Source organism: Meleagris gallopavo, chromosome 4 (genome assembly GCF_905368555.1).
Source record: "Meleagris gallopavo chromosome 4, MGAL_WU_HG_1.1, whole genome shotgun sequence".
NCBI lineage: Eukaryota > Metazoa > Chordata > Aves > Galliformes > Phasianidae > Meleagris > Meleagris gallopavo.
Genome location: NC_139407.1, coordinates 8,872,126 through 8,895,929, shown reverse-complemented (window position 1 = coordinate 8,895,929; position 23,804 = coordinate 8,872,126). Strand labels below are relative to the sequence as shown.

At 41.3% G+C, this 23,804-nt stretch overlaps 1 protein-coding gene across 3 annotated transcripts in view; it reads left to right on the top strand.

The window, feature by feature from the left end:
- The window catches only part of SLC7A11 (solute carrier family 7 member 11), a 95,583-nt gene that overhangs the window by 52,779 nt on the left and 19,000 nt on the right, over positions 1-23,804 (top strand). For all 3 annotated transcript variants that reach the window (XM_085222083.1, XM_085222082.1, XM_003205399.5), the window contains 3 exons: positions 97-222; positions 2,738-2,837; positions 5,299-5,343. In XM_085222083.1, the coding sequence (XP_085078209.1) occupies positions 97-222; positions 2,738-2,837; positions 5,299-5,343 (271 nt within the window). The remainder of the gene's footprint in view (positions 1-96; positions 223-2,737; positions 2,838-5,298; positions 5,344-23,804) is intronic.

The window sequence follows — 23,804 nt, the reverse complement described above, 5'->3', positions numbered from 1 at the left end:
CGCTGCAGAGCCTAGTATTTGTGCAGCCTCAGAGAGTTTTGTGGTGATTTCAGTGGAAGGAATATTTCTTTCTGACTTTTCTTTTTCTTCTTGCAGCGCTAGTGATGGTCCTGAATAGCACAAGCGTCAGCTGGAGTGCCCGCATTCAGATTTTCCTTACCTTTTGCAAGCTTGTAGCAATTCTGATAATTATAGTCCCCGGAGTTATCCAGCTAATTAAAGGTATGAAATGAAAAGTAAATGCTTTTAAAGTGCTTTTATCTTTACCCTCCCCAGTCTCCCCCCACCTGCCTCCACCAAATAATGCTTATAGCAGCAAAATCTCTTAATTAGTCTCTGCTTGTTCAACTGGAGCTGTGTACTGTCATGTAATTGATTAGAGGTGGAACTACACTGGGATGAACTGGTATTTCCTTCTGCATGCCAATGAGACTATTAAGATAGAGTTGGTTTTCAAGCCAGTGACAGGATTGCCCTTCTCTGTAAATTGCATTCTGTGTGAACTTTGGGAACTGTGCTGGTGCCTACTTCTCTTCAGCACAGGGGTGTGGTGGTCATAAGGGCTCAGATTTGGGGATATATGAAAGAAACATTATTGTGGAGGCTGTTCCAATTGTGGGTGCTAATCTTTAACCAATCAGTAGGAATGGCTGTGATGATTCATTATCAGAGAGAAATGAATGATGTAGAGGTGCTGTCTTGGGAGACAAAATAGCTGCTGTTTTCACAGACTCCCTGCCTGCAGCTCTCCAGGATGCTCAGCTGCATGCGTGCTTTACTTCTTACAATTGAAAAACAAAAGCATGCAGCTGTATCGTAGATTAGAATCACAGAGTTGTTAAGGTTGGAAAAGACCTTTAAGAACATCTAGTCCAACCGTCAACCCAACACATCCATGCCCACTAACCATGTTCCTCAGTCCCACATCTCCATGTTTTTTGAACACCTCCAGTGTCAGTGACTCTGCTACCTCTGTGGGCAGCCCATTCCAGTGCCTGATCACTCTTTCTGAGAAGTTTTTCCTAATGCCCAACCTAAAGATGGGGACAAGCCACAACTCTCTCTCATTACAATAGAGCTAGATACTAATTACACAAAGCACCAGGAGCCATTCAGCACAGTGAGTCAGAAAGGAGGACACATTTAATGAATTGGTGGCAGACTTTATCTAGCAAAAATGATGGCAGTGGTTGGCCCAGCTCCGGGGCCACTCTGGTGCCCCACAAGACTCCCTTACACCTGAGGCAGGCACATAGCACTGGCCATGAGCTCAGCGCATGTCAGGGACAGGCAGCTCACTGCCCTTAGCTATAGCCTCTGAAAGAAAGGTGAACCTATGCAGTGTTTTGCTAATTCACTATTTCTGTTTGCATGTTTTTCACTTGCTTTCTGGCCATTGGCATGCCTTCCCTTACCTCCTTTCATGCGCAAACTTTTTCTCTGTGTTTCTATCTGCCCCTTTTCCTCCTCTAGGTCTTTGGAACAGGCCAGAACCAGGTTTGGACGGCTTTGTCCCTCAGGGAGTGTTTCCAATTCCTTTATCTAAAAGGTCTCCACACCAATGGAAGTTCTGCCTGAGGGCTCACTAAAGAGGAGAGGAGAGGGTTTGACCATTGCTCATTTAAATCTCAGTGAATTCTCCTTCTTCCTACTGCTTTTTTTTTTTTTTTTTTTTTTTTTTTTTTTTTTTTTTTTTGCGGAGGATCATTGCTTCTCAAGAAATCTGGGGGCTTGTGGGCTGGTCTTTTGAACCATAGAGGACCTTGCAGATGGGTAATGAAATAGCACAACCACTGACTATGTCAAAGGCAAGCAGTAAAGCACATAATGTGATCTTAGAATTCCCACTTGTTTGTTACAATTTTTGGAGGACTATTTCCTTGCAGGCTTTGTTCCTGCGTGGGTCCTCCCCATTGCATTGTTCAGCTGTAGATACCCATCCACGAGGAGAGGTGAATGTCTGGTGTTCCTTAGAGGCAGCGCATTTACACCAGCAGGAAGACTACTGGCTTTGTCAGCACCTTCCTTCATTATCAAAGGATTGGAAAGATCTTTACTGAATATTCTGTCTCACGGTATATATAATGTTTTTGGACAGAGACTTTGGTTCTCACACACTCATTTTTGGTACTGATCTTTAGCACTCAGCTATTCCTGCACCTTTTCTGCCTTGTACTTTTTTCAAAATGTCTAAATATTTGCATTTAGAAAAGCATGATTCTTGCTATAACATAAGCGATAGTGCTGCCTATAATGCAGAAGAGAAACTTACTAAACACTGAGAACTTCAATCACAGGAAGGCTTAAGATACTGGGTTTTTTTCTTATAAATGAAATGCTATTAATGCTCCATTTTAAGAAAATGTTAACTAACAAGGGAAATGTTTATAGCAAAAACCCCAGAGCTCATTTTGCTCTTCAGTGTTGATATAAGTCACTGCTGGAGACAACAGTGTGGTGAGTGTCATCAAACTCAGAATGCTTTACAAAAACTAACAGGTCAGATTCTGCTGTGACATGGTTAAGGACACCATGAGAACCTTTAACAGTTGCTGGCAGAATTTGGCTGCGAGGGTTGGGAGAGGAAATTAAGGTCAAGGGCAGAACTTGAAGTCAGTGAACTACTGGGTGATTAAACGTTCCATGGTGTGATATATTTATTTGTTTTAAAGTAGGAAGTGACCAAAGAGCTTGTTTTTCAATTTTATTTTTTATTTTTTATTTTTTGATGTTGCAGGAGAAACACGGCACTTTAAAAATGCCTTTTCAGGGAATGATGCCAGTATTATGGGATTACCACTTGCTTTCTATTCAGGAATGTACGCCTATTCGGGCTGGTAAGTTGTTGAAACCTATAAGCATTTGTCCTGAAAGCAAACACTAATATGAACTAACAGAGGCATTTATTTATACAACAGATTGAGTCGCACATTTTGCCTCTTTTGCCAAACAGCACTGTGTAGAAAGGATAGCTCTTGCTGCTGTCCCATATGCTCGGTAGCTTCTCTGTAGGCAGCTCTGGGAAGGAAAGATTATTCTTTTTCAATATGCAATATGTAAGCACTCAGTGAACACTAAAAAAATCAGGCATATTTCTGTTCTCAAGGTTAAAAATAAAAGCAACAAGAAGTGAATGTTCTTAAATTCTTACTAAGTATTTTAATAGAAGGCTAAAAGGGATAATATTACATTAGATTTTGTTGAAGAAGACAATAATTACGTGAAAAAGATCTCTCTCAATTGATATAAAGTTGTAGATCTCCATCCCACTTGTGTGGACCTCAGCCTTTGCTTTGTAAAAGCAGTGCTTTAGAATCAGAAGCAAACTCTGATAAGGTCAGTGCAGACCACAAAACAAGATGAAAACACTGATTCTTGTGGCTTCTGCTCTGGCAGAATTGGACCTCACTTAACAAGAAGTGCAACTGGCTTCCATAAAAGTTAAGTGCTATTCACTGCGAGCAAAGTAATGAGAATCTGCCTTCAAGTATTTGGCTCAGAACTTTCTTTTAAGTTCTCCCCACCGAAGTACACAGTGTCTGGTTTGAAAGGAGCTTCTACACTTCAAATCTACCTTACAATTTGTTTGTGCTTAGCGAGGGCTCCACTCTGCACAGTGCTGATGTGCTTTGCAGCAGTGGCATGAAAAAAAAGACTACAATATACAACAAAAAGACTGCAGAGCTTGGGCTTATTTTTGAGATAGCTTTGTCTGGAGGTCTTCCTTTTCCCTTCCACAGCCTCACAGGCAGTGAAGTTCTTTCCCTTGTACAAAAGCTGGGGAACGAATGATAAGGAATTTATTTATTTTATTCAGAGGGACAATGGGACCAGCATCTGAGTTCTCTGTTGGCCTGTAACTCCCCCATTGCAGGAGCAGTATAAACATGCACACTAAAGCACTGAACAGCACTTTTGTATTAAATGGTGGGTGGGTGGGGCGGGGGGGTAACCTGAGCGAGTCCACAGCCTTTATCTCTGATAGATACGTAAGAAAAGAGCCTGGCATTTTGAAGGCTGAAAGAAATTGAACTCATTATAGGGACAGTCTCTTCCCTCTTCCTTCTCTGATACAGCCACCTCTGTCTCATACATCCATACACATGATGGTTTCTCACTTTTAAAATATTGCCCTTGGTGTACACATTTCTGTGGTGGCAACTTTAAAAGGTCTTTAATATTATTCATTGCCAAAGCAGAGCTGGTTTACTGTGAAATCTTACATCAAGAAGATTGCTATTCTGCTGTTGTTTCTTTCCTATTTCTTTCCTTTTTCCACATGACATTCCAAACCTCCTGAAATAAAAATCATCTCTGTTTTTCCCTTACACATTCTGACTTTTATTTCATGGTCCTGATTTGCCACTTATAGAAGAAATTAGCAGGAAAAGATCTCGTTTGGCTAGTGCTTCTCCTAAGCTGCCTATTTGTCTTTGTCACCAGCTCAAATTGATTGCCGGAGAGCACAGAAGAGCAGACCATTAAGTGGAGTGTCAATACCCTTGCACTATCAGTTTCATGGGGCTAAATCAATCCAATAAGCTGGATATGAAGGAGTGCTGCAAGTGCTGGTGATGTGTCCCAGGACAGAGGCAGAAATTTATGCATAGCCTGTGACACTATTATCTTTTAATGATACAGCTTTAAAGTACAAAACAAAGGTGGTATTGCTTATGTATGTGGGCTCATCCTGCCAAGAGCAAGTATAGATTACTGGGTATAAAATGCTGGGAGAAAAAGGACAAATAGAGAAAAGAATGCAAGGAAACATGTCTTTGCATTAATAAAATGACTAATACAGGACCACCAAATTACTTCTACCTGGTAGCAGCACTCAGACAAGAAAAAATGTCCTAGGGGTCCTGTTAGCCAGAAGCCATCCCCCTTTCGAAATGTCCTGACTCCTTGTTTTGTGCTGCACACAGTAGCAAGTCTAGAAACAAATGCTGAGGAGGTTGGATGAGATGGCAAACCTGGCTGTGTGGAATTTCAAGTTGGGTCACAACATGGCAAAAGACTTGAACGTGCATATCTTTGGGTCTATCTGTGTAGCATTAGGGGGAGCATAGTTGGCCTATCTCAAGGGAAAAGATGTGATTTTATCCCACAGTGACAAGACATAGCCTTTGTCTTTTTTTCTGTTTTGCTGTCATTTCTGAGAATTCCCTTCCTGAGCGTGAGGAGCCTGCTGGAATTAACAGCACTGCTTAACTAAATGCATCTTCTTGATTCTCTCTGAAATAAATACAGAATTAAAATCTACTGAGGCCTCATGATATATTTATGACTCTTTCCTAGGTTTTACCTCAATTTTGTTACCGAAGAAGTGGAAAACCCTGAAAAGTATGTACCTATTTTTAATTTTATTTTTTAACTTTTGAAGGGTATTTGTAAAATACAAAATGTTGTAAAAGTAGTGATCTTCAGAAATTCTGCATGCTGGTCAAATTGCTTACTTTCCAGCAGATCTGATATCTGTTTGAATTGCAACTACTTAAAGATTTGCTATTTTTGGCCTGTCGTGACCTTGTTATGTGTTCTGCTTTCATGTGCACGGAGAGCAGAAAACTAAGCAGCTCTCCAGGGCTCCGATCTCCCCCTCAGGATACAAGTAACTATCAGTGGCTCCTTTCAGTGAAAGTTGCTGCTATCCTGTCAGGGAAATTTTGCCTGAGAAACTTCTCTGCTGCAATATTTGGCAGTTTTGCTATGTTTAAATATTAATCCAATACTTAGTTCTCCTTGCTTTAGATGTCCCTGTGTTGCAGGAGCTTGAATGCGTGCAGAACAGCATCCCATCCAATTAAGCCTAACATGGAGTATTGGTGGGAGTCTATTTCAAACCAGAGATGAGATCTCTCATAGTACCTGTCTGCAAAATGTGAAAAGAAAAGCTCTCCTGTTATGGACAGCTTGACTTGGCAGGTCTGCTTTGACAGATACATCTTGGTGGAAGTGGCCAATAGTAAAACAATATTAACCTTTTCTGCAATTAAAGAAAACATCTTGCCAAATCAAATTAGGTTATTTGAGGGAAAAAAATAACTATTTACTTGTTTAAAAATGATTAGATAGATGTCATTTCCTTAGGTTTTCTTTTTTAAATGAGACACGTGACTGTACCAAGTAACTCTGTTTAAAAGGATCTCCAGCCCTGTATGATCATATAAAGCTGTACATCTGAGATGTGTAAAGAAAAAAACAACACACAGCCATCAGCAGGGAGCATGCTGAAGGGCTTTAGGTGGCTTCTTCAAAGTCTCAGTTCAGCCTGGTGCCATTCGGTATTTTTCTGAGAGACCTAAAAATAATTATATATATAAAAAAGATGTTAAACATGAGGGTGGCAGAAAGGCTGACAGATTTCTGTTGTCTCAGTGCCTTTGAGGGGTTCTGGGTGTTAACAGTCTCTTCAGTGCGATAAGGATGTGTATACCAAGGCATTTATGACTGGGAGCTGAAGCCAGACAAATGCAGGTGGAAATAGCATTAATATTTAACAAGGTTGACTAATCATTAGAGCAAATACCTATGTAAACATTCGATGCCTCATCGTTAGTCTTCCATTCAGACAGAACACCTTTTTAGAAGCTTTGCTTTAGTGAAACCCAAGCCATTTGGCTCCATGTCAAGCAACTGGCTGACGCTTCCCATCCTGCGACACACAGGGGATCAGGTTAGAGGATCTCATAGCAGATCTGGGTTTAGCTGCCAGGAATCTATGTACTTTATAAAGTTAAGGGAGGCAGACCTGTTGATTTTTATGCTTTAAAAAGTCACTTTTATGGCAGACTGATTTAAAAAGAAATGTGAAACTAAATGAAATGAGTTAAATGATTCTGGTTCAAGTCTGTTTCAGGAAATTCTGGGAGATGGCTTGGGAATCAGTCTTGATGATGGGTTCAAAAGTGTTTGCTAGATGCAATATAAGTTAGGAATTTTCATATGGTTAACATCAGTACTGTACAATGTTTTTAAATATACATATGCTTACCACCTTTTGGGACTTCTCATACAGGTATGTGTCTCTGCCATCCTGCCAACTGTACAACGACTGACTGAAGTGATTGCTGATTTTTGTTAGAGCTAGTTTGGTTTGTGTTGCGGTTTTGTTTTGTGTGGTGTGAGTTAGAGGTGTGCATATTTTTGATCATGTTGCCCTCTGCTGCTTAGGACAGAAAGGCATTGCTGTCCCACCCCCCTTCTCAAAGCAGGGCTGGCCTTGCCCACCTGATTTGATTTCTTCCCAGGCAGCTGTGGAAAATCAGCTCGCTTTTTCCTGTACAGTGCTGTCACAAAGCTGTTAGGGCTTCTCTACATTACTCTGCTTGTTGGGTTGCACTTGGAGACAAAGATAAAGGCAAGAGCACAGTACTTGTAGCAGGGTGACTGAGATCACAACCTCCGGGCACCAGGACAAATAAACAACGGAGAAGGCTGGGATTGTACACCCTGTTTAGTAATTGGCAGGTGGGGACAGGGCGAGTGGCTCTTTGCTGTGTTAGGAAAGTCCTCTGCACTCCCTGGAAATGGGGATGCAGGACTCCCTTCACCCAAAAAGGGGAAGTGAAACAGTGGGGATATTTTTTATCCATTTGCCACCTGTGAATGGCAAAAAACCCCAAGCAAGCCCAAACCAGTTGCATACAGGCATCACGCGAGCCACTGATCACATTCAATGTCACAGGCATTTTTATAATTTATTTTGAGCTAGGATACTGTCTTTCCTCTCACTCTTGTAGCGTTCCTTATGTTAAAGATCACACATAGTGCTGTAGTGATACTCCAGGTGTTTTTGAAATGGAAGAAGTGCAGCCTCGAGCCGCTTGGGGCTTGTAACAGCTCCAGGTGTGCAATTTGTAATATTTGTCAGTGTTAGAGATGCAAATTGCTTACAGCGACAGAGGTGAATGCGAGGATTCCTTCTGCACTGTGCATGCCAAGGTAAATGTTTGTCAGAGAATCAGTCACAGTTGCCTGTTTCCAGGTGTGAGGCAGCTTTAGAGTAACAGACAGCAGGAGCTTGGGCAATCAGCCTGAGCCCGTCCCCTCCTGCTGCAAACACGCAGGGAAATGTGCTGAGAAGGTTCTGGGGGCAGCAGCGCCCTTACGTGAGTGGGAATGCAGAAATGCTCCTTTCTACTGGGTAAGTCGTGGGCTGCCTCTGCACTCTTGTGTTGTTGAGAGAGAGAGAGAAGGACCAGAGCCTTTGATTATATCATAAAATGCACAGGAAGATGCAAACATCTGCTGGGTCATCTTTTAAATGGAGCAATTTTCCAGATAGGGATTTCTTTGTTTGATGTGATGCATGGTGCACCAGGAAGTTTGCTGGAGTGTAGCAAATGCCTCTGGAAGGGCAATGGGGTAGGAGAGATGCAGGGATAGATGGTTCTCTTAGCCTTACCCAGTGGAAAACTGCCCTTGTGCTCTGGCAGAGAGGCTTTTTATATGGGCCTGGGAGTCTATGTGGGTGCAGCACTCTGCCTAGGCACAGTAAATTGCTGAGTTAGATGTATAAATAGGATAAAATACTATGGGCCTGAGGCACTGAGATACCTAGGTGATATGAAATCCTGGACAGGGAGAGTGGAAATGAGCCAAGTGGAAAGGAAGCGCCCTTTAAGTTACAGAAGGGAAAATGGGAAAGGAAAAGAAACAGCTTGAAAGTGAATGCTGTTGCTGTCTTTCCAGACTTTTGAAACAGCAATGATTCTCACTTTGGAAATGGTACAGTCTCTTCTTTTGTACACTCGAAAGGACATTAATATAGTGTGAGCTATCATAAGATGTAAAAGCAGCTGTTTCTGTCTCCTGCTAAACCCCCTTTTGATGTCTCATTTTTAAGCCTGAACTTATTTCTTTTATTCCTTTCTGCTAAAGAGCTTCCCCCGATCAGTGCCAGAGGGCCCTGAAGCAACACCAAGTCGGTGTTTGTTCCACTGGGAGCTGTGGTTGCAGTGCTCAGCTTCTTTAATGTGCGGTATTTTTAAAAGGAGCCTGAAATAACTTTATTAACATGAGTAAGTGGAACAACACTGAAGTGTAATAATGCATTCCTTTTTCACTTTTACTTTTTAAAATCATGCTTTGCATATGTGTGCTGGCTCAATCGTGATTGCTGTTTGAAATGGAATCTCTGACTAATCCCCGAGGCAAAGCTTCCCTACAATAACCTCATGCAGCCACATCACGCGCGGCTTTGATCTTTTCGATTTTCTTACATTATAAGGATCAGCCCTACTCAGACTGAGGTCATATTGTATTGTCTAAATAATAAGTGAGCGAAGGAACAGCCAGGTCTCTGAAAGAGTATTTGTCACCTGAAAATTGACAGGAGCTGTGTTGCCTGGAGCAGTAAATTTAGAGGACTGGAAATCAAGCGTGTTGAACTTTCAGACTCATTCCTTATACACAGTCTTTGAGCTCATCTGTATTCTTGAGCCTCTGTTCTTCCAAGAAACAGCCCGAGTTATTTCAGTCAAGACCCCAGAAGCAGCAGGTGCCCAGTCAGTACTTCCTTCCTCCCTTTGCAGGTGGAGCAGGCTCTGCGGCTGGTGCTCGACTCTGTCAGGAAATTTGACAAGCTGCAGAGGAGGAAATGGTACAGCAGTGTTTTACATTACAGCGCTGCCTTCAGAGCCTTGTCAAAGCTGGGGCCAGTTCATGTCAGGTGCTGGCCAAAGAGAACCCTGCTTTAAAAAATTCATGAGCCACGTCCTCAGTGTGAGCAGATGATGAGCCTGAAGGCTTCATGTTATAAAGATTAGGCTCTTGGCGGAAGGGCAAAAATATTATTTCAGTTTAAGAGAAAGGAAACTAGGACTTGAACTCATTAACAACTTGAGGGAAGTCTGTGATCAAGTGGGCAACTGCAGGTATTGATTCACAATCCTTCTGGAACCCCAATATCTATTTTTTCTTTTACAATGTGATTTTTTTTGTCAGTGCTGTTGGACTTAGGAAATATTTTTTGCTTTAGTGGTCTTCAATTTCAGTTGCATAAAACGATGAACAGGAGATTTTTTAAAGGATGTGGAGCCTGAAAATATTTTACAGCAGATAGTTAGATTCCTTAGCAGTTAAGTAAAGTAAATCTGCTATCTGGCCTCATCTCTTTTTTTCTTTTTCTTTTTTCTTTTTTTCTTTTTCTTTTTTTTTCTTTCTTTTTTTCTTTTTTTCTTTTCTTTTTTTTCTTTGTCTTTTTTCTACCTGTTGGACTGTTTCATTTGCAAAAATTCTATTTCTGTTTGTAAAATAACTTTGGTCCAGCCCAAGCAATCTATCATTGTTTAAAAAGTTACACAGTGCAAAGAACATATTATTGAGATGTATAGTGTTTATAAGCCTGGTCTCAGATTGATAAATCATGTCTTGAGCTGTTGAAAAGCCAAGAAATGAATTGCTTTGCTATGACCTTGGGGTCTGAGATTAGTCAGTTTGTCTATTAGATTTTTCCAGTGTTCTTCTCACTTCATTTATTCCTTCTTTTCTAAGGAAGCAAGAAACAGTAGATGTATAGCAAGTCACAAAGCCTTGATGTCATTAGACATTTTTTAAAATTAGGGTTTCAAAATGTTTGCTGTAATCGGTTTTTATATTGGATTTAAATAATGTGAATGTCGTGTCTAATTAATCTAAAGTGTACCACCCATTTGTATTAATTAAAGTTGAAAGTCACACTTGGCATCTAGGAGGACCGAGCGAGGCTTTTTCAGGGTGTCTGCACACCATAGGGGTGCAGATGGGTGGGAGGAGAATTGTGGCTGAGACACGGAAACTCCCCCAGTTCTCTTGTTTGTAGCTGTCTGATTTTGGCACTTCACATTAGAATAAACCTCCCCTTCCAAAATCAATATCAGGAATTTGAATTGTGCTGCTGCTCACTACCAGTCGAGACCACCAGTAGATACCCCATGTGTGTGATGTGCTCAGTAATCACAATGGAAAATAGTTTAAATGTTCATTGAGAGGACGCAAGCCATTGCCACCTCTGTGCTTCTCTGTTCACTTTTGATATTTTATAATTTAATGCCAAGCTCTATTCAGAAGCAGAATATCGATGATTATAATCTTAGGAACCACAAAATGAATGAAGTAAGAGACTGACCTCCCTCCAGCTATTCTGTCTAATTTGTGACCCGCCTCAACACTGCTTTTTATTTGGGAAAGAAAGACAATGTAGTTAAAAGCACCAAACGGGGACTCAGGAGATCTGGTCAAGCACAGACTTGCTGAGAAAATGAAGGCTGGGTTACTTCATTTTTTCTTCTCCTATTTCCCTGCTTTCTCTCCTCCCTTCTATTTGTATCTGCCTTATGGTGTGAGAGGTACCGTGTCCAGGCTGCAGTTTGAGAGTCTGTAATTGTTCCAAAGTTGGAGAACCTGGAAACTTTCTTTGGATTTAAAACTGTCTCTCCTGCCTGACCCGAAGGCTTTAGCAGGTGGATTAAGCCCTGTGTGTGGCTTCTTTAGGGCACAGTCCTGTAGGGCTCATGTGGTATCAGTGGAACAAGGGAATGTGTAGATACATACACAAACCTGACAGCAATTAGCAGCCGAGGGTTTTCCCCATGGGGCTACAATCTTTTTTTTTTTTTTTTCCAAATGAACTTTGGACAAGCTTTCTCACAAAGTAGCTGAGTATAAGCACAAATCCTTTGAAGTCTGAAGCTGGATTCAGATATCCCGCCTTTATGTAAGCGGAGCAGCTTCTCTACCTGCAGACTGAAACCTTTCTTTTGTTATTCAGTTCCATTTACTCATAAAAGATGCATTTGCAAGTTGTTTTGTTCATGTCAGGCCACAGTGCCAAATATTCGGTGCAGAAATTATAGGATTTACATCTGGAGATAATCGGGAGAGACAAAAGCTAATCTTTCAGCTATTTTGCAAAGCCTATTTGCTCATGTGAATTCGTCAGATTACCTTAAAGTGAAACTCAGGTCAGTACATTACTTGTGTATTGAGTTATTTTTCTCTTTGAATATTTACTCTCCATCGTAGAATGAGAATGTTCTATTTAAAACTCTCCAGCTACTTCTAAGCCGTTGTTAAGGAAATCTTACTCTTTCTAATTTTCTTTGCACCTAACGGCACAGCAAACTGCCTAAATTCCATCAGTTCTCTGCTATGCATCTCAGAAGACAAGTTGTCCAAACACCAGTGAATCTAACCTTCCTTTCCAGAGTTTAACTGTGCCCTGTGTCAGGGGTAAAATGATCGATTCACAGCCCTCAGACCTATAAGGACCTTTAATGGGGGAAGTGAATCTCCTGAATGCAGAAAACAATTTACCAGACCAAATATCCTACTTCCACGGAATCAAGAATGGGTTTGGCTATTTGTGAAGTATATAAAAAAGAATTTAATTAAGTCTGCGATTCAGTAGCATTTGTGTGTTTTTGTGAGGGAGAAAGAGATCATTATTAGATCATAGGGGAGCTAGTTCACCGGCATGAAATTGGTCTTGATAAAATGAACTTGCTTTTACTTTTGCTCTTTCTCTAAGCTTATTAACTGCTTACTGCTTGCATGCTTCACATCATCAACTCATTCATTATGGTTTCTTATTATAAGGCTGATAATTCATTTCTGAAGCTAAGCTTTTCAGTCTTGGATGCATGTTTTTTAGATGGGTTCAGATTTCTGAAATCTCAGTTTGGAAATAAATTTTTGCACTTTTTACTCTAATTTTTTGATGCTCCTTCTTTTGCTGCAAGCTGGAGATTCTCCTAGAGTGGGACCCAAATATTCTGAATTGCTTTGTTCCTATTTATCTTTTTTTTTTTTTTTTTTCCCAGTAAACATCTAGTTTGGAAGAAGTTAATTGGCAGATAACTTGATGTTTTTTTCCTGATTTCTAAAGCATCTGTACTGCTATGTGCTGTCTCTCAGTGAAGCTCAGGTTTGGGGCTGGGTTTGTGGTGTCTGTGGCTCAGCCTGGCAGCCCGTGCAGTGCTGCAATGCTCAGCCCCTGGCTCCTGCCAAGCTTCCCAATGTGTAATACCCAAAGGCCCCAGGTACAGCATCAGGCTAAGAAATGCTTGACAAAATATTATGTGGGAGGCAATGCAGTCATTAGCTATGACATGATATGCTTCATAAATACAATTCGTCGTTAGGAAGGAGTAATTATTACTTAATTTGTAGTTGATTCCAGCTAATTTTTGCTGATGGTTTGGGGCAGCTTGGATTCTAAGCTAATTGCAGAGTGTGGGGGACTGAACAAGCTGCTTGGCCAGCTGTGATGTCAACCTAGGAATGGTAGTATTGCTGTCTGGAAAATTTTCTTGCAATTTCTTCCTAATTCCTAGTGGGAATGGCAGTAAATCAATAAGGAATAATGCACTTGTATAAAAGCAGCCAGACTTCCTTCGGGACATACTGCTGTGCAGTCCTGCACGTCAGTGAGTGGAGATTTTAGTCACAAGTGAAAGGATCTGGAAGAAATTGTCCATGCTGGAGCAGCAGATGCTGTGGTTGGTTCAGCTGAGTTCTGCCTTCAGCTTTTACTTCTCTCTCTTCTCCAACCCCCCCAGGAGACCTGCTGTAGATGGCCTTGCCTTCACAAGCTGTTACTTCTCTGAGGGTGGATGCAATTAAGCAATCTATGAGACGTACAAATGTTTGAAGGGCTGCAGAGTGCTTGGGAGCCGTGCTTGGGAGCCGTCTGTGATGGGGTTTGGTGGGAGTCACTGAATGCCCAGTGTTTTCAACCACCTGGAGTGAAGGAGGGAAACTGTGACTGTAATTGTTGGTAACTTGAATTAAAACAGGGAAAAGGTCAGGAGGGAATTGAGATTGGAGACCCAAATTAAAATCCAAGTGATTTTTTTTTTTAAAACTTCAATTGTACTGAACTAGATTTTTAGATTGGGTAACGTAAGCTACCCTATAGTCTTGCAGCACAGGTGTTTCTTTGACACTGCAATTTTCAAGTGTTTCAGCAGAGTAGCTACTGCAAGTAGCTCATAATACCTGAGGATGTGAATTCAGCCCTTTAGTTTTTGTTTTCCCTGTTCGAGGCTATTGAATGCAAATTTCTCCTACCACACTTGGGTGTCCTTTGCCCTAGGGATGCAGTGTTGCCTTCTGGATAGCAGTCAAGAGAAAGGAAAACAGGGAGCACACCTGGAAAACAGGATGTGCCGTGCAACATGAGTCTGCAGTGGTTGACACCACATACACGAAGACTCTGGAATAGGGATCAGAGGGATAAAAGGCTTCAGCAGCAAGGATAACACACACTGCCCATTTCACTTGGCACTGTCACCTCTGCAGGCAGCTACAGGTAGCTGCTGCATGCACGCACTGCTTTCCAGAGTGTGCACATTTTCTTTCTACATTTTGTTAGGTACTGACCTCATGGGTGCTATCACCATCTATAATGCCTAGGAAAGTGTGTGTAACATGCATTCAACAAACACTGCTATTTCTTTTTCCTTTTCTCTTGTGTGTTTCTGTTTCTTTCCCCAGCCCATCTTTATGGTGCTTTTATGAGTACTGAGTCCTCTGGGGAAATTCCATGCCATGAAGAGGAGAAATGATCTTTGCTGCAGTTTTCAGGCCCTGGCACCTGTGTAATTCATGGCTGCTTTCTAAACACCACTTTAGCATTTGAACTAATTCAAGTGACTTCCAGTCTTTCTGTCCTCTGCTTCCACTTCATTAGAGCTACCTGTGACAGGTCAGGAAGTGTAAATGAGAAAAGAGACTGATGTAATCTGTGGTGTCTGTAAAGACTTCAAAGATATACCTTGATCATTAATTAAGGCAATAAGGATGTCTTATAAAATTGCAGTTGGGAAGACTAATAATTCTCTATTGAATGAAGAAAGGCAAGGTCACTTGTATAATTACCTCTTCTAACATTTATATTCCTGGTACGAAATGCTTCTACTCTCACAAAAGTTGAGGTGACAGCTGTGGAAATATTCAGGACTGGGAGACGTAACTTTGACAGCTTAAGCTTTGAGGTCATAATAAAGGAAAGCATAGTTGTCTTTTCTGTTCATTTGTTCTGCTTTATTTTCCCAGTGTGAGCATTTCAAACAGTCAGAGCTAACTTAGAGCACATGGATGCCTAAGGAAGGGTGATGGGCAAAATGGAAGAAGAACAAAGATGAATGCTATGGATGTAGGGTTCAGTATTGCTGTGCTGTCTTTTAGCTGTGGATATTTGTATTGAAATTAATAGTGCAATTTCTATTCACTTTCTCCTAATTGTCTGATGTAGTATGCGATTCTAATCCCTTTTATGTTTTAAGAATGTAATAAAGATATTGTAAATGGTTTCAGCAATGAAATCAGAAAGGTAGTCAGCTGCTTGAGAAATCGGAAGTATTCAGCTAACATCACTGGAGGATGGAAGGAAAAAAAGAGGGTGGAAGGTATTTGGGGAGGTCAAGGCCATACTGCCATACTGACACAGCTGGTGATGACTGTGCTTCTCTGGGGCATGAGAGGGGTGATGCGACCATCTTTCTGCTAAGGCATCATGTACATTAAGGAAGTGCTTCCTTTGCTGGATTTGCTCATGTTTACATAGATTCTGTGGTTTAAGACAAAAGCCCAACTTGAAATGAGAATGACTGAAATCTCTCAGAATTCTGGAAACAGTAAAAATTTTCTGAAGATTATTTGTAGTCCTGCAAATGCATCAGCATGGGGTAATCTCTTCTGCGTGGGAGTGAAGATATTGTGACATCCTGATTTTTAACAAGTGACTTCCCCTGTCAGTTTGATGTTGAAGATGTAAGGTGTTGTGACCAGGCAGAGGCAATAGTTTTACCCGCTGAAAGTTTTACCTGCTGGTTTTCTTGGGCCTCGCCTTGCTAGAGGGCTCTTGGGTGGCACAGAGCTCCAAGTTCTTTTCCCAAGAGTTTTACAAGGTTTTGGTGTCTCTGAGCATAACAGCATGGTGTGTGTCTGTGTTTGCATCAGTGCTGGGAGGCAGCTGCCCAGCCTGTTGCTGTGGCCGTGCTGTGTTTGCGTTGCCCCATGTCACATTGCTGCAGTTTGCCTTCTCCAAACCCTGGCAGCCCACTTGGCGTGCTGATGTGATAACCTGCTGAGTGCAAGGTGTGTTTGCTTTGCTTTTTGCCTTCTCTGTTTGTTTATGTGAATCATTGTTACTGTGAATCAGCCCTGCTAGAGAAGTAAAACAAATGTTTATTCACAATCTCCCTGGGTAGTTGGCAATATCCTAATCTGCTTTAACAGCAGGCTCGTGTAATGTAACAACTAAACAGTGTAGCCTTCTGAGTTTCCACTGCCTCGCGTTTTCCTTCATTTCCCCCACTTTGGCACCCAAAATACACGCAAGCCTATTGGAACATCTCCTCTTTTGCTGAGGGATGTGCAGCCCTAGGTCCACAGCTGTGCATGTATGGGAGGATGACGGCACATGGGAACTCAGAGCTGCTTTGCAGAATATTCATTGCAGGAATAAAAACCACTTGCAAGACTGATGCTGTCTTAAAGCTCCTAAGCTGTAAAACCTATTCTGTTTTACTGGAGAGATCACAACTCACGTTTAAGCTAGTGAAGGCTGTGGGCTTTTGTTGGCCCTTTTTGTTCATTTTTTTGAGGTTCTTAAGCGGGTTTGTCTTGGTGGCCTGGCTGAGTTCACCAGAGAAGAGATGAGAGGGCAGTGCATTTGTGGTAGATATGAAAGTGAGTAAACTCACCCCCTCAGCTAACCAGACCAAACCAAACAGTGTCCCAGTAGAAATCAGATAAACTTAAGTCTATAGACTTACAGCGTCAGCTACAGCATAGTGATGTGATTTGTTAACGTCAAACATTCCAACCCAAATCAACAAGTGCTTTGGCTATCTAAGAATTACTGGTTTGGGAACCAGTTTTTCATTCAGCTGTGATGATCTGCATGTTCGTATGATAGTGCAATGCAGGAAAACCTCGATTGTGCCAGCTGATAACTGCTATCAGGTTGCACTTCAGGCTGGCAGCTGGATAAGGTAATAAAGCATACGGGGACTTGGCATGTTTCAGAGCCTGCCCTTTGATACAGAGTGCAATTCTGCGACTCTCTTTTTGCTGTTGAGTAGTACTCTGTAGATCACATAGATAGGAGGAAACTTGTGACCTAGACTAACAACTGTTATTTGCAAAAGCAAGCCAACACCTGCTACCTAAGTATAATTATGTACAGCAGAGACTGCTGGGTTAATTCAGCTTAATGGTCTGTGCCTGCTACAGCTTTTCCTGGTTGCAGAATTGGAAGAGTTTCTTTGTGCCCCCCCTTATTCTTCTTTCCCCTTAGTGCTGAGCCTCAGAAATGATAACATGCGGAGCCCTAAGCGTTATGTCAGAATCAGTAGCAGCCTCTTGTATGCCATTAATGGCAACCTTTTACAAGAGCACCCTCTTAAACATCTGTAGGCTGATTCCAGCAACTGTATGAAAGTGCATTTTTTTGTTTGTATAAAACACAAGTTGGAGAACAAAACACAAATAAAGAAAATAACTACTAAAATACCAAGGGTATTATGTTCTTTATTGTCCCCAGGTGTATTGGAAGTGACTTACAGAACTACACAGTCTGTAATTACCATGTAGCATGTCATCAAGAGTATTTATCCTTTAGAACAGCCTAATCAAAGCATCAATAGCAATCATAGGTATCATATCAATAGCAATCAATAGGTATCATTGTACATGAGAAATGATGTGTATTTCACTTACGTCAGCTAGCAGAGCAACTTACCCAACATTTATGCTGTCGTCTTTGGATGAGAAATTTAACGCGGCTGTCTTATTTGTTCAACTTTAATGAGCAGTGGAATTGCTGACTTGTATTTAAGTTATATTGCAGTTGTATCAAAACAAGACCATTTGGATTTGTGCATCTTTCCTGTAGATGAACGTCTCCCACTCTGTGATGGCAGAATTTCCATCAGAGAAGGCTGTAGGCTCCTCTTACCCAGTGAGTGTTGAGATTCATGTTCGTCTGCATACCTCTTCCCTACGTGGTAGCTGTTTTGTGTCTATGCTTATGGGTTTGCTGATATTTTGGGTTGCTTACTGTGTAGTTTATGTTTTGATATTTGCCTTTGTGTGCACTGGAAATTTAAATATGCAGTGACAGTGATATATTATTTAAGTGAAGGAAATGGTTAACTAACATCCCATAAGGGTTTTCAATCATTTAAATTACAGTGTAGCCTGCATCCATGAACTGTAAACTAAGTGGATTTATATAAGACTATAATGGCTTCAGAGGATCTGTGAAGTGAATAATCTGCATTTTACAAGTTGCACTGCTGTGGTCTATTATGTCAATCCTCATTCACTTGTAGCGCTTGTTTTTGAGCAAGTACTCTTATTTGCATCTTCACCTTGTCATTATGTTTTCTTCATTGCAAAAAATGCAGAGTATACAATAACAGTATTTAATTTTTGAAGTGTCCCTTAGAAGGATAGTTTTGATATCATCATTTGAAAAGATCTAACAGCAATGGAGGAACTCCCACCGTAGATCATGAGAATGGGTAGAGAATAGCAGCACTCCAGTATGACAAGAGGTTTAACTTGTATTGGGATTATTTTAGTAAAAAAGAATCAGGCTCAGCCTATCACAAAGGACAAGCACTTCTATTTTTTTCACATTCACTTACTACAGAACAACAACAGCAACAACAAAAACAGCTGCTAAATAAAACCAGATGAATGTAAATATTTATCCACAAATATCATGAAATTGCAATTCCTTAAGTGAAACTTCATTGTAGAATGAGCTTCTTGTGTGTCTAAGGTGTTTTTTCTAGGCTTGTTTTTAGGTGTGAATGCTAGAGAGGCTGGTGCTGGCCAGTGTTCTATGGAATACCAGGGCACAGGGCTTCCTGGTGGCACCATTACACAGCTTTTTAATGGGTTGATATTGAGTGAGACTAAGAGACAACATAGAAAGGTCTGAAGAAAACATCGTTATCACTTTAAGATTTTAGCTGAAAGAGTAGCATCTTATTGACAGAAGATACACTGGACAGTGTGCAATTGCAAAGATCCATTTAAAAAATATATCCTAAGCCTCACTGACCATATTGTCCAAGATCATTGAAAAAGAATAATTCTGGCTAGTTCGTGTCACGATCTGATTCGAAATACTTTGAAGGAGCTGGTTTTTCAGAAGGGTTTTAATACCTTAATGTACTTTATACCTTAAGTACCTTCAGTACCTTACACCTTAAATATAAGCCTTTAAGGCTTAGACTTGAGAGTCTCAGCTTGGACGTAGAAAATGAAAATTCAGCTTCACCATTGATTTTGAAGATTTTGTATGTATATGCTTTTCTTCTCCTGTGCATGTGATTGTAGTTCAATTATTATGAATTTTTAGTGAGAAGCAATAAAGCTAATAAAATAGAAAAGCAAATATTCCCATTTGAAGTCTGTTCAGTTGCCTCCAGTAACTGTACTGAGCAAAGGCACATTTCAGCTCACACTTGGACGGATTTCTCTTCTATGTCAGAACTCTGTCATTTTGTGGAGTTGTTTCATTGTGCTGTCCCACATCTAGGGCTCGTCTGCTGGGCTGTCTTAGCTGGAGCCTCGTTTCCTTACTTACTGCATAGCAAAATATCTGTCTGCTGGACAGCCCCTTCTTAGCAAAGCGGTCTTGTTAAGAGCTCTCCTTTTAATTTCATTTAAACCCTTTTATAGCTTTAAAATTCTAATACTTCAAGGCACCTGCAGTTGCCATTTTTCTCATTTCGAATTCCTTCAGCAGAAGAGTCTGCCTTGGTAAATGATATTTCAGTTTCCATGGTGCTCCTTATTACAAGTAGCTGCTCTTTTTTCATCACCAAACGGTGCAATTTCCATTCATGCCGAAATATCAATGGTAACATACGGCAGCAAATTGTTCCTTCATGATCTTTGGCATTGTGGAAACTCTCCTGCTCAAAATTAAATGTCAGGGAATTCAACCAGTATGAAAAATCTGATTCCTTTCAGAGACACACATGGAGACATAAGCTCCTTCCTCCACCCCTCTGTGATCCTCAGCTTTTGTCTTCTGTTGCTCCCATAAGGCGTCATTAATATGCTAATGGCAATGCTTCATTAGAAGTTCAGATGCTGGATGAGGGACAGCGTTCCCTCCTGTACCCACACCAGGAGCTGGGCAAGGTGCTTGGTATGCAGGCTGCTTGTCACGGGCTCTGAACCTCCGTGGTTCATTTCCAGAATGATAGTAAACGAGCCGACCCTTTCCCTTGCATTACTTATGGAGTAGCTTTGCCATTTACTGTTCCATAAATCAGAAACGTATGTCCTCAGTATAGACCATATAAATGCATACAGAGCAAGGCAGTGCTCTGCTTTCACCCCATACCAGTTACCTGCAATTGCTAGGGCACCTGTGGGAGTATGGGAGGGGTGCCGTGACAGGACTTTTTAGTGGGAATCCAGTTGCAAGCACCATAATCTCTTTCCTGGTATTACTTGGTACCTACTCCCTGCTGTTTTACCTTTCTGAGCTATGGGGCCTGGTCAGCTCATTTCCCATCTCAAGTGCCTTGTTTGCACTGCTAAATCCCACTCCAGCTACTGCCAGCTCTGCCTGCTGCTCTTGGTGCTTTATGGGAAATTGTTCTGTAGGGCCATAGCTCTGCAGGCTGGGAAATGTGCAGGGAACTTCAGGAAATGCCTCCTTTCCTGCTAGAAGTGATTCTGCCTGTGGAAAGTTGACCCCATTCATAAATCAGGTGCTCAGTGATTTAATAGTTTCAGACTTCCAGGACAACCTCCTGTAATAGATAAAACTACTTTTAATAGGCAATTATCTCTTGACACCCTTCTTATTACATTTATTTTAAGTCTGGCAGTGAGATATGTTTCTGTGTTGAAGAGTTAAGAGGAAGTTAGAGCTGAGATCCTGTGCTAGATAATGCAGGTTGGAGGGAGAGCCTGGAAGTGCTGCTCTGCTCCACTCCCCTTCATTTCCATATGCGATGGAATTGATAGTCCCAGCCGGTGTTTTATTTTTAGCATCTCATGTCAGGTTGGTGGTTATAGCTCCCTTGCCTTTAAGCAAGCACTGTGATTTACTATTGCTTCTCATCATAACCTCCATGACTGGCAGGGCTGTAAGCACCGCCGGCAAATAGGCCTCAGAAGAAAATACAAAGCTGGAGCGTGTGAAGGAGCAGAGATGCTCCCTTCATCTCCTGGCTGAATGGGAGCTAAGCAATACAAATAAAATCTGAGTTTTTGGGCCTCGACTGGAAAAGGTTCCAAGCTTCCTAGAGTACATGAAAGTTTCCTACCAGTGAAATAAACAGAGCATGTCAAAATGCTGACACTTAGTAGGGAACAAGGAAGTCATTTATCAAAGTCATGATTGAAAGCTGGTAGTGACGATACATTTGTATTTGAATTCTCTGAGTCTAGATTTTTCTTTAAAAGACAACCTTCTGTGGAAGAGTGGCAGACACTGCTTTAATTATGGGTCCAACCTAAGGCACACTTTTCTTGCCTAGGTTATTGACGCTGTCTCTAAAGGTGAGCAACCACCATCCATGAAAGGTCTGAGGATCACCACTCATTTTGGGCTGTGAAATGCTGAGCACACATTCCTCAGAGATCCTGCTCAGCTGCTGCCAGGTTTTTCAGGCACCTGACTTTCCTCCAATGCTAAGCCTGGCCTGTGCAGGGATGAGCAGGACTGACTGTTACAAGGAGAAAGAAAAGCTAGTTCAGATCCTTTGGACCTATAGGTCCTCCAGAAGGATGTGATTTATGATCAAGTTACAGTGCAAAATAAAAGCCAGGTCTGTTTATTTATACATCTCTCAAAAATAGTCATAAACTTTGTACAGTAAGATTGCAAAGGAAGCAATCTAGAGACAGTAGATACTGACACTCAAGGAATATATGGAGATGGTTTATCAAAATGCTGAGTGAGACGTCACAGGAGGATGATTTATATCTTAGGTTTTAAGTCTATTTTATTTCTTTTTTAGATACATATTTCTTAAAATTTAGGCCCTGTTTTACTTGCATTCCCTGTCATGTCAGCAGCTCTGTTTTCCTCTTTTTGTGCTTATTTCTCGGTTAAGAATACTTAATGCTCAGTGTAAAGGAAATGTGTATAGCAAAGCAGAGCCAGTGTACCTAAAATTTAGTGTTGTAATCTCAAAAGTCCTTTGTGGATTTTGCTGTCATCCTTAATACGTGCAGTGGTTTTCCTTGGAACAAATGGGAGCTACCCACTCCATGGGAAATGACTTAGGATTGTTCTTGAATGTCCAATGTCTCCTTAGCTAGCAGTCCAAGTTTCAGATGACTCAATTCTGCTCTTCAAAGGAAGTTATTTTGTAAAAGACATTGGTTTAGCAAGTTAGGACTTGGACCTGAATATAAACAATTTCTGCACTCTGGTGAGATTTGGCTCACCATAGCCTGAGTGGATATGTGATATGACTACAGCCAAGTTCAAATCTCTGTTAAAAGATTACAAATCACACTGCTAGTGTAACAATTAGCCTTAGGCTCTCCAGGGCTGTCACCAGGTTGGCTGAAAAAAGATGTTAAGGAGAACAGTACTCTTCTGTGCAGGCGGTACCCTTCTAGGTCTTAAGTTTTAGTCAAGAGAGTATTTATGCTAATTCACATTTTAGGAAACCCTGCTTAGAAGGGCTACTGAAAACATCTGAGAAGTTAATAAAATCTCCTGCCCTTCCCTGCACACTTACATCACAGTTTGACCCCTCAAAGTCAGTTGGCCATAGAAGACCCCTTTTATGAACTGTAACCAATTATAATCCGAACCTGTGAAGTCAAACACCAGGAAGAAAGCAAGTAATTAGACACAGCAGTAACCTTTTTCTTCTCTTGCAAGGTGATGGAAAGTGAGATGGGCTTTAAATGCAGACTTGATTCTTCACTCTATTATCCTGATGTCGTGCTGCTGCATCTCTGTAGAAGTCAGAGGTACAGAACCAGGGCATCAGAATGGAGACAGAAGCCCTTCTACTGGCACCCCAGCAACAGAAGAGTGTGCTGCTAATAGCCAGTCTCTGCTTTTTCATTTCTCCCCTGGAAAATTGCAATCTAAAGAAGATAAAGAGAAGTCACATAATTTAATAGTGGCTGCACTGCAAGCCCACTGACAGCAGTTCCAGTCTGGAACATAAGGTTGGGGAGCAGTGAAGGGAGAGATGCAGGGATCTGCTGAGGGGAATGCTTGGTGCAATAAACAAAATAATAAAAGTTAGTTTCTAAAACCAGTCATTGCTGAGAACATGTTAGTCTTTACAGATGCATGGACTCAAGATGTGCTGTGATGATCCCCTACTTTCTGCCTCTGTATTCCTACCTTTGATTCTGTTCTGGGAGGTGGCCTCTATGTTCTGCATCTTCCTGTTACTCCATTTCTTGTAACTGATGGGTGTAAGGTTGTAATTTTCCCCCACACCAATGTGTTGAGAACCATTTGATTCCTTTAGTGTGACAGGATGTCTTGCAGGCACTGCTTTTAACATGAAAAGGCGAGTAAGCGTGTGTCAGATCCTACTGCTGTGTTGCCCAGGATTCAGGGTTGCCATTGTGGGAATGCTTGGAGATGTAGGTCAGTGCTGGTACACAGTATTTACAAGTTTGTGTGCTTTCTTCTCTTGCAGTGAAGTCCTGGGAACATTAAATTACCAGGGTTCTCTTTGCTGCCTTCTGTACCATATGTGGTTATTTTTTTTTCCAGTATTGAGATGTACTTGTGACTTATTCCGCCAAGCTTTGGCCCTATGGACTGTGCAATTCATGATTAGATTTTAGGAGTG